At 46.2% G+C, this 15,307-nt stretch overlaps 1 protein-coding gene across 1 annotated transcript in view; it reads left to right on the top strand.

The window, feature by feature from the left end:
• Window positions 1-15,307, top strand: part of PAPPA (pappalysin 1) — a 235,286-nt gene that overhangs the window by 65,831 nt on the left and 154,148 nt on the right. Inside the window, exons 5-6 of the mRNA XM_032307751.1 lie at window positions 905-1,097; window positions 7,462-7,583. Coding sequence (XP_032163642.1) covers window positions 905-1,097; window positions 7,462-7,583 — 315 coding nt within the window. The remainder of the gene's footprint in view (window positions 1-904; window positions 1,098-7,461; window positions 7,584-15,307) is intronic.

Here is a 15,307-nt window from a genome sequence, read left to right as displayed (position 1 = left end):
AAGCACTCAGTGAGTAACCAAGTGACAGTACCATCCTCGTTCCCAGGATGGACACTGAGCCTGGATTGTTCCTGAGCCTCCTGCCTCTCTAGCTGTGCTCCCTGCGAAGGACACTGCGTCCCTATGGGACTGCAGCTCCCTCTCCTGCAGTGCCTGACCTTCCTCTCCCCATCTTAGCCCTGCGGTCTGGTTGACCTCAAGTACCTCCTTCTTCAGGAGCCTGCCTGGGTCCCTCTCTTTGCCCACGGTGCTGTGTCTTGGTCATCAGTGGTCAGCATCACAGACTTTCACTGTCTTCTGGTAACCTTGGCTCATATAAGAGACTCGCCTTCACTCTCTAACTAGACTGGTCGCTCCTCGAGGGTGGGACCCTTTTTAAATTCTAATCTTACTGTGGCCTTTGGCCCAGAGCAAACAAGATGGGATAGATGCTCAGGGGTTAGTTTGAAGGACAGTATCACTGCCTCCGTGGACAGTGGAATGAACGAGCAGATGAGTGAATGGGAAGGAGTGAGGGAGTGACCGAACAAAGGAATGAATGAATGAATGAATGTAAAGGAATGAATGAATGGGAGATTTGGGGTGACTGTTGAGGGAGGGACAGAATAAGGGAATGCATGGCTTACTCACCAGGGATTGGGGTGCCTGTGGAAAGGCATTTGTCTGGCCCTTGTCCTTAACTGTGACCTCTGGGCTGCTCCGTCCCATCCACCCTCCCATTCCTCCTGTTCCCTCTTACCTGTCTCCAGAAGTGACGACTGCACTCATTTCTTCACAGACCATTAGCTCTTGAGCACTGGAAGAGGCCAGCTTTGCATTGGCAAGGGCTGGGGTGCTGGCTGGCTGGCCCCAGGGAGACGTCATGCAGCAGTGGGTTCTTATCTCTCCCTCTGCCCACTTGCAGATGACGACTGCACAGACTCCTTCACGCCCAATCAAGTCGCCAGAATGCACTGTTACCTGGACCTGGTCTACCAGAGCTGGCAGCCCTCCAGGAAGCCGGCGCCCGTCGCCCTGGCCCCCCAGATCGTGGGCCACACGAGCGACTCCGTGACACTGGAGTGGTTTCCGCCCATCGATGGCCACTTCTTTGAAAGGTGAGTGTGGCCTGTGCAGTGTCGATCCCTCTCTCTCCTGCCGAGAAGAGGGGAAATTCCAAAGGGAAGCTGGTTTTTCCGTCCCTGTTCTTGTTCATCTGGAGCCCCTAACACCTAGCCATGACTAGTCTGTATAGACACGGCAGATTTGGGAGTCAGGGGATAAATGAAGGAGTGCTCATTGGAATTAGTAAGTAAAGATGCATGCTTTCCATGAATGGATATTTAGCTTTATTTTATTATGAAACACCTGGAAACTTACGGCCTCTGTCTTCTGGGAGAGAGGTACTGGCCTCATCTCCATGAGCTCGCAAACTGAAATTGCCTCTGGTCAATGCACAATTGTGATAGATGTATAATCTATATTATATATGAAGGTGCCTATGTGTGTATGTACATATTCATACGTCATATGCAAATACACGTACTTGAATACACTTGAATATATAAATACATATCATTAGAATCTTTGTGCCTAGTACTTTGTTGTAGAATGGAGGATAGGATTTTTAGAAGATCAGGGATGATAAACTGAGGCATGGGAGTTCTGCTCCCCAGTCTTTCACTTACTAACTGTATTACCTTGGGCAAGTCATTTTCACTCCTTAACTGGTCCTTTCTGGCAGGAAAGTGGGTCTAATAATGCCTCAGTGGCCTGAAGACGGGGGCATGAATCCGTTGGTCTCTCGTGGTGCCTTTCATCATTGACACCCCCTGAGGAGCTCAAGCTTTAAGGGAAACAGATTCTGAAGAGTCAGGAAAACAGATTAACATGATGACATCTACACTTGCCTATAATTTAGGGCTTATTAGTGTATTACCCCCCCATCCCAACCCTTCTTGGCATTTTGTCCAACACTGATGATATACCATTGGTGATGGTGAAAGGAATAACCAGCTAATGATTAACTAATCATTCTCTGTGGTTGTGGTTGTTGCCATTTATCAAGTCCTTCCTCTAAGCCATATTCCGTATTAAGGCTTTATATGGAGAACAGAGATAACTATGAAAGGGAAATCATCAAGGAACATCTGGGTGGCTCAGTCGGCTGGACATCGGACTCCTGGTTTCATTCAGCTCAGGTCATGATCTCAGGGTTGCAAGACTGAGCCCCACATTGGGCTCTGCAATCAGCGCAGAGTCTGCTTGGAATTCTCTCCCTCTCCCTCCTCTTCTGCTCCCTTCGTTTGCATGTGTGCCTTCTCTCTCACTCAAATAAATAAATAAAACCTTTAAAAAAAAAATAGGGGAATCATCTTCCTCATTTGCCAGGTCAGGCATGAATTAGAGTGGAAGACACTAAGAAATTTGACCAAGAGCCCCACAGATGGTGCTGGGAGCCCAGCTCTGACTCACATTTTGCAATGTCTTGTCTCGGGCCCCCACGTGCTTTCATTAAGTCTTTACAAAACTTAATTTATGAAGGAGGTATTACCCCTCCCCTCAAAAGAACCAAGAAAGGTGGTAAGGAGCTCTCATTTGTGTATGTGTATGTATAAATACATATTAGATCATGGTACCACATTAAATTTAGGCTCCAATTTTCTCCACTACCAACAGTCCCTGAATCTAGAACCTTTATTTGGTAGCTGGGTGAATGTGTTCATGGTGGAAGGAAATGCACTCCCCGGCCTTCTATAAACCACCACACACACACACCCGCCCCGCCTTCCCCTGCCCCAGCCTCCCTCACTGGGAGCTCAGAGCTGGGTTTGGGAAACGTCATGTGACACTTCAGAACAGACTTTCCAGCAGCCTGTAGATTTATTTATTTTTTCTGTGGCGATGAGAAGTATCAGACTTTTGGTCAAGCCTTGGCCTCAGTTCCACTTAAAAATGGAAGTTTTGTAAATGAAGCTTCCCGTGTATGTATTTAATTTGTATTTCATAAAGCAGTTATTGTCCATTAAATAAATACCATCTGATTGTTGGAAACCTATTGGAGGGTTAATTGTTGTGTAATGAGATATGTCTCTATTACATAGTACCCTCAGCTTCAATCAATATGTTTTTAATAACCTATAGTCAGTTGGTACTTGAGGCTCATACAATAGCTATTCTGTTCGGTCTGAGATTTCATAACGGAGTTATCATATGTTAAATTAAAACTGACATTTTAGAAACATGTCTAATTAGGGTTAACAGCTACGTAGACGATAGTCTATGGCTAAAGGAAGTCGATCCACAAGTTCTATAAATTGCCGTAAAGAAATGGAGCGATCAGTCTCCATACCCTCAGAGTTTGTACTCCTACAGACTGGCTTGGTACAAAGGGCACAAGTTTGCTGGCAAGTTGTCTGCACTCTGTCCTCAGCTCCACCACCCCTGGTCTTCCGGACCTTGCACAAGCCGTCTCACCTCCCTGGTTCTCTCTGACCTTCCGAATCTTCTTCCATAATTGTGCCCACTTCATGTGGAATTTGTGGGGAATTCAAGAAATGTGACATCCGTGATATGCTCGCACACGCACTCTTGTTCAAGAAATACTAGCTCCCCTCTTGTACAAAGTTTCCCTGAGCTGTTTAGCTACTTGAAAATTCTCTTTCCCTGCAAAATCTCTGGTGTTTTCCACTACATCCATCAATGCCAACCTCTCGCCCCTGGCCATCCTTACGTCCTCCTGCTGTTCCTCACATCTGTGGTCTAAGAGAATACAAGGGTTTTCCTTAAGAAAACATATTCAGATCCTCCCACAGCCTGTGTCCTCACACATGGGCAACTGAATAAATAATTCAAGGCCACCCCTGGCTTTTCTAACTCCTTTATTTTTATCTGTCTTGCAAACATGTGTTGACTGAATGGTTTCAGTTATCTGAACAATTGGCGGTGATGTATTAGAAAGAATTCTGGACTCAGACCCAAAAGACCTGGGTCTGAAGTCTTTGCAACCTCATTCGTTTCCTGCTCCTCTTCAGCCTCAGTTTTCTGATCTGTAAACTGAAGGCCATCTGGCCTTTCTCCCTATTCCAAATCTCAGAACCCAGAAAATGACTTGATTAACCATTTTCTTAGTTTTCCCAAGAATGGTGCATGACGAGTACCATGCTAGATGCATGGGAGAGAAGTTAACTCATCACACACGGTAATCTGAAGAAGCACTGTTCAGTAGGACTTCTGCAGTAATGGAAATGTTCTGTATTTCTGCTGTCCAATATGGTAGCCATTAGCCAACTGGCTACGGAACATTTGAAATGTGAAAAGTGTGAAATTGAATTTCTAAATTTATTCAATTTTTATTAATTGAAATTCAAAGACCCACATGTGGCTGCTGGGTGCTATATTATTAGCACAGACTTTAGGCTTTGATTCTGATAGAAGGTACGTAAGAAAGATGATCTTGTCCAGCGTTAGCATCTTGTACTACTGTGGTTTCAATGTGTGTGTGTGTGTGTGTGTGTGTGTGTGTGTGTGTGTGTGAGATTGTGTGTCTGTGTAGATACAGGCACAAATAAAAATCAAATAAACGCCAAACCTAAGAAAACATATACTCCCTGGATATGTAGTATACTGCCTGATTTTGGTAAAGCCTGTATCTACTCTATGACTTTACGAGCTATGATCTCGGCATGATTACTTTGTTCTCATGATCTTCTATTTCTGAATCTGTGAAGTGGGAACATCACCCACTGCCCAGAATCACACCATTGCATTTACTTTGGCTTTATTTTTGTCCTTCTTTTCTGAATCCATGTTTCATTCAGCATGAAGACCAGTCTTTTTAAAATGTAAATTAGATCATGTCACTCCCTGACTTAGAGTGACTCCAGTGGCTTCCCACCTCTTTTATGTACAATCTGCGGGTGGTCTACTGGACCTCCCATGATCTGGTCCTTGCCTACTTGTCCAGCTGCCTCTCTTAACACTCCTTCCTTCATTCATGACTCCTGTCACTCAGACTTCCTCTGGGATCCCTATAGACCAAGACTTTTCCTGTGCAGGCCCTTTACATACCTGAGATTACCCCTGGAATGCTTTATATCCACTCTTCATGTCATCCTTCAGCTCTCACCATAGATGGCTTCCCCTCACTAAGGTCTTTCATGACTGTTTCCATTTTAATTAGCCCAGTGCACCTCCCCCACCAGTATTCTTGCTTACATCATCCATTTACTTTCTTTCTGGAACTTAATGAACCCATAATTTTATGTCTGTTTACTTATCTGTTTAGGCACTATCCATCTGGCTGCAAGCTCTATGAGGTGTAGGTGGCATACCTGATTTCCTTCCCCTTGGATAGCTGAAGTCTGGAACTTGTACAGTCCTGGCAACTAGAGGTGGTTCAGTGACTACCAGCAAAATGAACAGATGAAACAGTGAATGAATATGTGAATCAGTGGCTGAATATGAGGGAAAGTTCTTTGTGGAGCTCTGTGCAAACAAGGCATGTTTACTGTCAGGTGGATGATGGTTTAGTCACTCATCAAAGTATCTATTAGAAACCCAGGATGTGTGAAGAACTGATGTATAGGGGACTATAGGACTATCATCTAAAACAAAGTGTCTAAAGAAACAGAAAGAAAGTCTCGGTGGCCATTAAGGTCCATGTAGTTCCTGACTCCATCCCAGAACTTTTATAATCTCATTGTCATCATAGAGCCAGTCATGTGACCCTGAGCTGTCATGCACGGGTTGTGGTCATTGTAATGGAACTCTGCCCTCCAGAGTGAGGAAGTCTCTCTCTGCACTCCTCATTCCCTGCCTTCAAGTGTATTACTGTCATTCTTACTATTGCTAGTCCAAGAGTAATTCATAGATATTCAAAATATATAGAAAGTTCAGAAAACCAGAAGGAATAAAAAGGGAGGGGTAATCATCCTATATTCATTCCACCACCCAGAAATTCGTGTTGATATTTTGTGATGTCGACGTTATTTGAACAGCATTGAGAAGCTGCTGTAAAGTCAGTTTAACTAATAGGATTTTTTTCACTGAACGTTGTAGCTTATGCATTTTTCATGAGATTTCATGGAATATTTTTGCAACGACTGCTTACCATTTCATTGAACATATTAATCTTGGGCTATTTGATCATTCTCCTTTCACTGGAGATCAGTGTGCTTGCAGAATTTCTACCTGTGTATGATTTCACATTAACAGCGATAAAGCAGGATGAAAATCCACAGTTTGAGAATCTAGACTAGGTTAGTTAAGAGTCGTAGCAACATGTCTGAGTGACTGGTCTTCATGCATCTATCTACCCCCCAACCCACCACCCACTCACCTGTCCACCCATCCACTCATCTATCCATCATCCATTCCTCTACATACATTGGCCACCATATAAGGAGATAATCAGGAGAGTGATCTGTTCAGTTATAGGTTTGGGGATGAGCTTCCTGGCAGCTGTGTGGAAGAGGAATGGGGAACACCAGCAGACTGGGGTTCGCCAGCATAGTCCTTCTTACCAGGTGAACCCAACGGCTACAGAGCTTCCCTTTGAAGGGAAGGCTGTCAAGCTCCCCCATTGCATCTTTCAGGTAGCTAAAGGATAATGATCCTTCTAGGAATGATGAAAGAGGTATTGGCAGGACCATTGCATTTTGAGAAATAATGGGCTGATCCCTCTCCCCTCCTGGCAGCTGCCTCCTAAACAGATGCCAAGTCTGGAGAACAAGCAAGATCCCAGAGGCCGTTGTGGCTAAAGGGAGATTGAATCCAGATACATAAGACACTTGAGAGTAGAGGAGGCCACCGTAATATTCCACTTCTGGGACTCTGCCTTTCAAGGGATTGGCTTGCCCCTTGGAAAGCTGCTAAAATGAATTAGATGTCATGGTAAGGAAGCTGCTTTTGACTGTTAAATCAGAGGTGATTCATCCATCCCCAGAACGTCAGGCCTGGAAGGTTCTATAGGCGTCATCTGGGGGTTCAGCCAGCTCATTTTCAGATGAAGGAACTGAATCGTGCCTTCTTTTTATTTAATACCTGGGACACAGGATGGTGCCTGGCACATGGGAGGTACCTGATAAACACTGTTCAAAGGATACAATTTGAGGTCAAATGGAAATAAAGATTTTTTTCACAACCACACATCAAATCCTTGGTAGGGCTTTGGATGTCTGATGAAACTAAGATTAATATGGGTGTATAAGCCTTTGGACTGTTGATTCTGTACTGCTTGAAATTAAAGATGTGTCTACCAGTAGGACAGAAGCCTCATAAGCCCAAATAAGATCTTTTTCTGGGCCGTGGGGTGGAATTTCACTTATGGTCATAATCTGGAAACTTCAGCAAGGATAAGGAGGGTAGGGGTAGCATGGAATTGTTGTGTCTTCTGCCCTGGTGCCTTTGGCCAAGCCAGATCAGGAGCTCATTCAACTGTTCCTAAGTCGGTGCATCTCCCTTCTTTCCTTGGCCTCCTAGAGAATTGGGATCAGCATGTGACCTTTGCCTGGAAGGGAGAATCCTGGTGCAGTATGCCATCAACGCCTCCTCCCCGATGCCCTGTGGCCCATCAGGACACTGGAGTCCTCGAGAAGCAGAAGGTAAGCTAGCCTGGAAGGTCATTTACAAGTTGGGGGTGCAAAGAACAGCTCCTTTAATGTGGCCAGAGCCTTAGGATGGTAACCATCTTCTCTATATACTGTCTCATTTGATCTTACAATAGCCTTGCAAGGCCAGTTTATTTTATTTTTGTCTTTTTCCTTAAGCTTTACTGAGACCTAATTAACATATAACATTGTATAGGTTTAAGGTGTACAAAGTGCTGATTTGATACAGGTGTCATGGCAAGTGATTATAGCACAATAAGGTTAATTAACACAACCGTCATCTCATACTTTTTGATTATCTGTGAGCTCACGTACAATCTACTCTCTGGGCGATTTTCAGGTATGTGATTGTTAACTATAGTCACCGTGGTGTAGGTGAGAACCCCAGAGTTTATTCATCATACAACTGGGAGTTTCTGCCCTCAGCCCAAGATCAAGGCCAGTATCCGTGCATCAATTCAGCACATGTCCTCTGAACTCCTGCACTGTCATAAGTATGTCATCCCACTTTACATATGAGGAAACAAAGATACTGAGATACGGAATGAGTGCTTGAAGCCACACGCCCGATGAAGACATGGCGTGTGTGTCTGTGTGTTTATGTGTGCCTCCGGACCCTGGTGGCCTATTGATGCACAGAAAATCCCCTTACAGAAAATCACAGGTACTTGGGGAGGCGTCGAGGTTTCAGTAATCTTTGTCCTCTTCATTTGTTGTGGAGAATATCCAGGACACCCACACACACGGCACGACGGTCCCTCTCAAAGTCTTTTTGTCATGTACCCTCCTTGTTGAGATCCATCTGTCAGCAAGACACTGGAGGGAAGCACCTCACCATTGCTACTCTTAGTGGGCTCTCCCCATGAGGGAACCCTCCTCTGCCCCGGGGGTCTCCCACGCCCTCCAAGGGGCCAGCAGTCTCTGTGCTTTCTTATGGCCCGGTTTGCTGCCAGACCCACTGGGTTTTCTGTAGAATTTAAGAGCGCGCATTTCGCCCAATGCTTTGTTCCACTGGCACTTGGCCCTGACAGCAGCCACATGGAACCTAGAGAATCTCGTGGAAAGTTGCCTTCTCAGTTTCCTTCCACGATCCCTATCCTTTAGGGCTCAGTCCTAGTGCCCAAAGCCCGGCCAGCAGAGACCCTGTGTTCTGTGCCTTCCCTTGCCCCCAGAGACGTGCTCCACCCATCGGACTCTCTTGCCCCTGTGCAGGGCAGCTCTCGTCCACGGTTCCTGGGTGGGGACACCAGCCCATCAGAGAGAGCTGAATCGGATTCCTCCCTGAGGTTCAGCAAGAACTCCCCCCGTTTTCTTTTATATTTTTAGAAAGAAGGTTGAGAAGAAAAAGCCAGAGAATAAAGCAAGGGAGAGGGATCAGAGGAGAGGAAAGGAGAAAAATGACAGGACTGTGCTTTGTTATCTTCTAAAGTAGCTTAAAATAAAAATGAGAGAGCTGAACTCAGGAACTCTAAACAAATCCATCTGGAATGTAAAGCGAGAGGGATGTCTGGGAGAAGCCCTCAGGTCATCCCCACCGCCCCCCCCCCCCCCGATCACAGGCTGTCGGACTTGGAAGGGGGGCCTGGCTCATCTAGCCCCAGTTCCCACCCAGGGCAGGAATCCCCCTGGTGCCCTCCGTCACCCAGGCTCTCCTAGCACCCGCGCGTACATGCCTGGGCCTTCCGTTCTAACTCCATTTGTTAGAAGGTTCTTTCCGACATCTACAGTCGTGACTTATCCATTCCAGAGGAACCCACGTTGGGTTCTCACAGAAGAAAGGGCATGTCCCTGCCAGCAGACAAACTTGTGTCCATGAAGGGTGACCCAGGCCCATGTACGGCCACCGTAGGAGCTGTGTGCCAGGCACTGTGCTGGGTGTATGGCCAAGACAGAGCTGAGCATCTAACAGGGGAGTCGGATGAGCAAAAGGGTGGTTACCATCTACCATCGCGTGCAGTGAGGCCCATGATAACTGAAACACAGAGTGCCAGGGGAATCAGGAAGAAGCCGACCTCGTCCAGACCTGAGAATTTATCACTGCCCCAGTGATTAAGGCACATTTGAGAACATGAAAGAAGTTTGATATGTTTAGAGCAGTGTTTTGGGGTGTGTGTGTGTGTGTGTGTGTGTCTGTGTGTTTTCCAGTGTGATCTGAGGGCTTATGGAGTTCCTGGAGACTTTTTAGGGTATCCTCAAAACCGAAAATTATTTTCATAATAATGCTATGGTAATTGCTTACCATTGTCACTCTCCTTCTCTCCCGGGAGAGCAGTGTTGCTTTCCAGTGGCTGCGCGGAATGTGATGTTATTACTGCTCTGATGGCTAATGGAGCACATGCTTATGTGTTCTCGTGTTTGAAGTTTCTCAGTGTTCATTTGTACCATGATAACTACCAGTAGACGTAACCCACATAAATGAAAGCTGTTCAGTAATGCTGAGAGCTTAAGTGGGTTTGGAGCATGAAACGTGAGGTGTGGAGTAGGGGGAGGTTGGACTGGTGTTCCCTAATGACTGGATGAGGATGGGTTTATGCAGAGGGCAGCAAGGAGCAACCACATGTCTTGGTGGGGGCCTGGGCACACGTGACACACACATGGCACAATGGGTGTGTTATGAAGATTGCACGGGCTGATGTGTGGTGAAGAGCCTCGGGACGGCTGTGCTGGAGGAAAGGGAGCCGCTGGGTGGCTGTTGCAGGAATCCAGGAAAGGGATGGTGGTGGCCCTGGTGTGGCCAATGGCAGTGAGAGAGGGAGCGAAGTCAATGGAATCGAGAGATATTTGGGAGGTAGGATCAGCAAGACTTTCCGCCAAGACTTCTCTGGCTAAAACCATCCTGGTTTGTTCTACTCGCTGCATGAATGAAATAATTTTCAGACGTCTCCCCACACCTCCATCCAACCCAGCTGTCAATTGGCTAAGTCAGTTCTTGGTTTGCTCCTGACCCTCTTAAAGCACGAGATGCAGAGTCGAGTTCATCGGGAAGTGCTGAGCCCCCCGGCTCCCTGAGCTGACTCAGGCATGCAAGGAAACCCAGCAGCCATGGGTTTTCCTTCAGGATATGTAAATTTAGTGCAATGCAGGCCAGGAAAAGACACTGTTCTTTTTTTAGAGCATCCTATTACAGGCTCTGTGATCCTTTTGGCTCAGACCCTTTTAATATCCTTGAAGAAATAAACTTTTCCATGAGCCAAACTCTGCAATTTATTTCTCAACTCATTTTCATCCTATTTATCTTTGCGTGTTTAAGTTTTTGGACTTCCCAAACTAACATAAAACTCCCAAATCGATGAGCGATGCCAGACATATCTTTGGGGTTGGGGAGAGAGTATGGGATGGGGGGTGGGGTTGAAGAGGACCGGACCTTGGTTCGAGCCCTGCCATTAAAGTGCTCTGTGCCCTTGAATGAGTCACTTAGCTTCTCTGAAGATAACATCTCGTGTACAGAATAAATATCCTCTGTAGCTCTAATATTCTGTGGAGCTGTGAATTCTTTAACTTCATATTAATAAGATAGAAGGTTGGGTTTTTTTTTTTCTCATTTAACAAATACTTGCCGCACACCCACTATTAACTCCATTAAGCCCATTCCATGAACTTCAGGTAAATACAGCCACAGAAATTCTTGCCTTTGGCCACAGAAAGTGGTTGGATGCAAAACAGACCCTGTTTTCCTGTCTCTTGAGCAAAAACTCTTATTTCGGGGCGCCTGGGTGGCTCAGTGGGTTGAAGCCTCTGCCTTCGGCTCAGGTCATGATCCCAGGGTCCTGGGATCGAGCCCCGCATCGGGCTCTCTGCTCCGCAGAAAGCCTGTTTCCTCCTCTCTCTCTGCCTGCCTCCCTGCATACTTGTGATCTCTGTCTGTCAAATAAATACATAAAAATTAAAAAAAAACCAAACTCTTATTTCACAGATGAGTATTTCCTGAGGTGTTTGATACCACAGACACTCGTTACCTAGGGGGTGGATAGCCAGACCTCATCAACTCAGATCTCAATTAAGATCACGTGCACAGAGGCGCCTGGGTGGCTCAGTGGGTTAAAGCCTCTGCCTTCGGCTCAGGTCATGATCCCAGGGTCCTGGGATCAAGTCCCGCATCGGGCTCTCTGCTCTGTGGGAAACCTGCTTCCCTTCCTGTCTCTCTGCCTGCCTCTGCCGACTTGTGATCTCTGTCTGTCAAATAAATAAATAAAATCTTTAAAGAAAAAAAGTCAAATTAAAAAAAGAAAAAAGATCACATGCACAAACATATATAAAGCATTGCAAGGGCTGGGATTTCCATGAGAGAGGAACACGTGGCACTAGCTATTTTCATTTTTATTATTTGTGTGAGGCCTTTCCCCCTTTTGGTGCCCAGAATATTTCAGGTGTGCTCAAGTATTCATCTGGAAGAAACTTGGCACCAAGGTTTTACAACTACATTTGTGTCAACAGCTGCAACGACTGTACACAAAGATATGTGAGGGCTGTCTGTATGGATTTTCATAAACGTAAATTTGAATCAGTGTAAGTTTGTCTAAATACATTTCACACACGTAGATGGCCTCACTTCCAGTGGACAGCTTCTATAAACACGTAACTTTTCATTTAGTTGCCATATATACAGAAGGGTATGTGTTAACAATGAGGTAACAGTACCTTTGCGCCTTCCCTCCTTCCCGCTTCTTCTTACTTTTTCCCTCCCTCCCTCTTTGCTTCCCTTCCCAACCCCCCCTTCCATGTCTTCCCTACCCCTCCGTTCCCCTTTTCCGTTGCCCTGCTCCCTGCCTCACAACCACACCATCCTTGTTCTCTTTTCCTCCTTAGTCACTTTGGTTAGTCCTCATCCCCTCTGACGTTCCCTTGTCTAAGCCACAGGTGTGACAAGCCATTTCTCCCCTGGTTTCAGTAGACTAGAAGCTCCATGGGCCCAGAGACCATGTGTGTAGAAACCTGTTGCCCCAGGGACTTGCCTAACATTGGACACAGACCAGGCAGTCAATAATTATTTTTTGGATGGATGGATGGATGGATGGATAGATGGATGGATGGATGGTTGGACAGACAGATGGACAAATAGATGGATGAATACATAAATGGATAGATAATGTCTATGACTCTCAACAGTGGTTTTTCTAAAAGACAGTTCTCACTTGTTTGCTTACAGTTTTTCACTAGCCAGTCCCCCTTGGTATAAAATGCTGATTCCTTAAAATGACCCTGGAGCCCTTCGTGACCTGGGCTCTGTTTGGCTTGCAGACCTCGTCTCCTGCCGCTGCCTCGTTGTGCTCAGAACCATGGTCTTCTTCTTCCCCCGTTCTTTCTCAGCTCTTCTCTGTCTTGGACTACCTCTTCCTCCCAAGCTTTTCCCTATTAATTCCTCCCGATGTTTCATAACAAAGCTCAGTATTCGTGAGCATGTGCTAATACCTCCCCATTCAAGTTCTACAGCACCCCTGTGACGTCAGTATCTTCAGAGTAGGTGGCGCCATGAGAAGCTGTAGAGCTGATCCTCTAGCCCAGCCTCCATTGCTTCAAAGTTTGGCACGCTGCCTGGACCGCTGCTCCCCATCCGGGGTGGACTTAGGCACCGGACTCTCAGTTCCCCCTTTTGTGAAATGATTTTTGTAAGACCTGTGCCCTAGACTCACTGCCAGGATGAAGAGAGCAGAGGCAGGTAACGTGCTGGGCGCGGCGCCGCGCATCAGGGGATGGTCGGTTCGTGGAGCCTGGTATGGTCAGAGGGGTTGTGGCCTTGGTGATGGTTGGACTCAGCACACCCCCAAGGCTCTTTTTCACATGCAAGCATTTATCTCTGATAGGCAGACAAGCACACACTTTGCTAAGATCTCCATTCCTGATTATGTACTTGAGTGTAATGTCCAGGCTCTTGTTCTTGTCTTTTGGAAAGCTTTTGGTCCCTCTGTTGCTTAACAAGAAACCAGGGAGAAGGCAGGAGCCAAACACGTTTGTCGCCTTTGCTGTCTTGCGGCTGCCACCACTGGTAGTCATTTTCTTCAAGGAAGGGAGAAGGGTTCCTCCATCCCTTGACAGTCACGGATAAAGAATGCGGAGGGGGAGGATTGCTCGCCGGGCACTCCCTACCAGCAGGCATCAGCGTTCCATGAAGCTCTCACTGTTTTAACTCCATATTAACAAGATAGAAGATTCTTCATTTCACAAATAGTTAGTGAATGTCCACTTTGGTTACTATCTACGGCACAGGCGCTGTATTAAATAACGGTGCCTGGTATTGAGTGAAATAGAGGTATAAGGGGCAAAAACAGTAACCGTCTTATGGAATCTGGGTGACAATCAGGTGAATAAGTTAATGGCCAGGGAATGTGCTTCCCATGCATTAAAACGCTACCCTCACTAGAGCCCAGTGAGTAGGAAAGATGTATGTGCCAACAACCCACAAAGCTAAGAGAATCAGGAACTCCACTGAGTTGGAGAGTCTCTAGGAAGAAAAGCTTCAGCCTCCCTAAGGAGTCTTATTCGTGCCTTTGACTTAAACCAGTGGTCACTTCTAATCAGCCTTTGCTGCAAATAATGGATGAGCTTTGCCAAGGAGTACTAGAAGAATCCTGTAGTTCCGTCCATCTCGTCCTGCTCTGATGTGTTCTATCTAAAAAGCCTTTTGAATTTTCCTCACACTGTTCCCCTCCCTTTCTTTCCTTTCTCATCTCTTCTCCATCTCCACTTGGTGTCTTCTCCCTTCTCCCTTGGCCGGGCAGAGGCACAGAGATTACAGGCATTGTTATAGCCTTCACTGTAATACCTGCCCCACCCAAAATCGTTTTCTGGTTTTCATATTTTGAATCCTGTGATGCTGTAACACTACCACAAAGCCATTTTAGACAGAGATTGCCTTTTCCTTTTTGCTTTACAAATGCCCAGTGCCCTCCCTCCCACCAACCAGTGATGCAAAAGAAGAAGAAAAAAATGTGGCTAATAGGACAATTTGAGATCTTCCATGCTACCATCACCAGCTGATCTGTATCTCTTGCTAGACTCCCCTAAACAAATTAGAGCCAATGGCTGCACTGAGTCCTGATTACTTTTCTCAGCAGTGCAAAGGATAGCTCTCTGAGGGTCTAGGGCTAATGATCTCAGCAGAGAAAAATTCAGAAGTTGCTGCAGGCTGAGATCAGTGGGGATGAGGCATTGTCTCCCCAGGGAAGGAGTAGAAGAATCCCTCCTTCCTTCTCCCCCCCACCTCACCCAATACTCCTCTTCCTGAGTCAGACTGGACAGAGCTCTGAGGAGCTCAGTGGTATGGAATGACCTCATGTGGTGAAGAGGAGGAGAGATAAGATGGCTCCAGGACCGCCTTCCAGCTCTGTCATTCATGGTTCTAGACAGTTTCCTCCCAGAATCCTCAGTCCAAGGGGAGAAATGGTCTGTGCTCACCTCTTTTTTGCTGAAGGTTTCTGGTTCTTCTGTCATTTCAAGCAGGTTGTACTGAAAGCAGTACTGCAGGGATCCTAGTTTATTTTAGTGGCCTCTGCATGCAGTAGGGAGAATAAAGAGTATGAACTTCAAGATGAGACAACACTGGGTTCTAATGCTGACCTTCACATCAAGCTGTGAGACTTTGATCAGTTCACTCCACATTTCTGAGCCTTAGTTGCCTTACCTCTGAGATGAGTCTTTGCAAGAAGTAAGCAAGTTCAGGGGATGTATGGGTATTTGGCAAATGTGTGTCCCTCCCTTCTTTCCATCTAAGGCAGCAAAGC

The sequence above is a fragment of the Mustela erminea genome, chromosome 12, assembly GCF_009829155.1.
Source record: "Mustela erminea isolate mMusErm1 chromosome 12, mMusErm1.Pri, whole genome shotgun sequence".
NCBI classification, from domain to species: Eukaryota; Metazoa; Chordata; class Mammalia; order Carnivora; family Mustelidae; genus Mustela; species Mustela erminea.
This window is presented reverse-complemented; position numbering and strand designations above follow the sequence as displayed.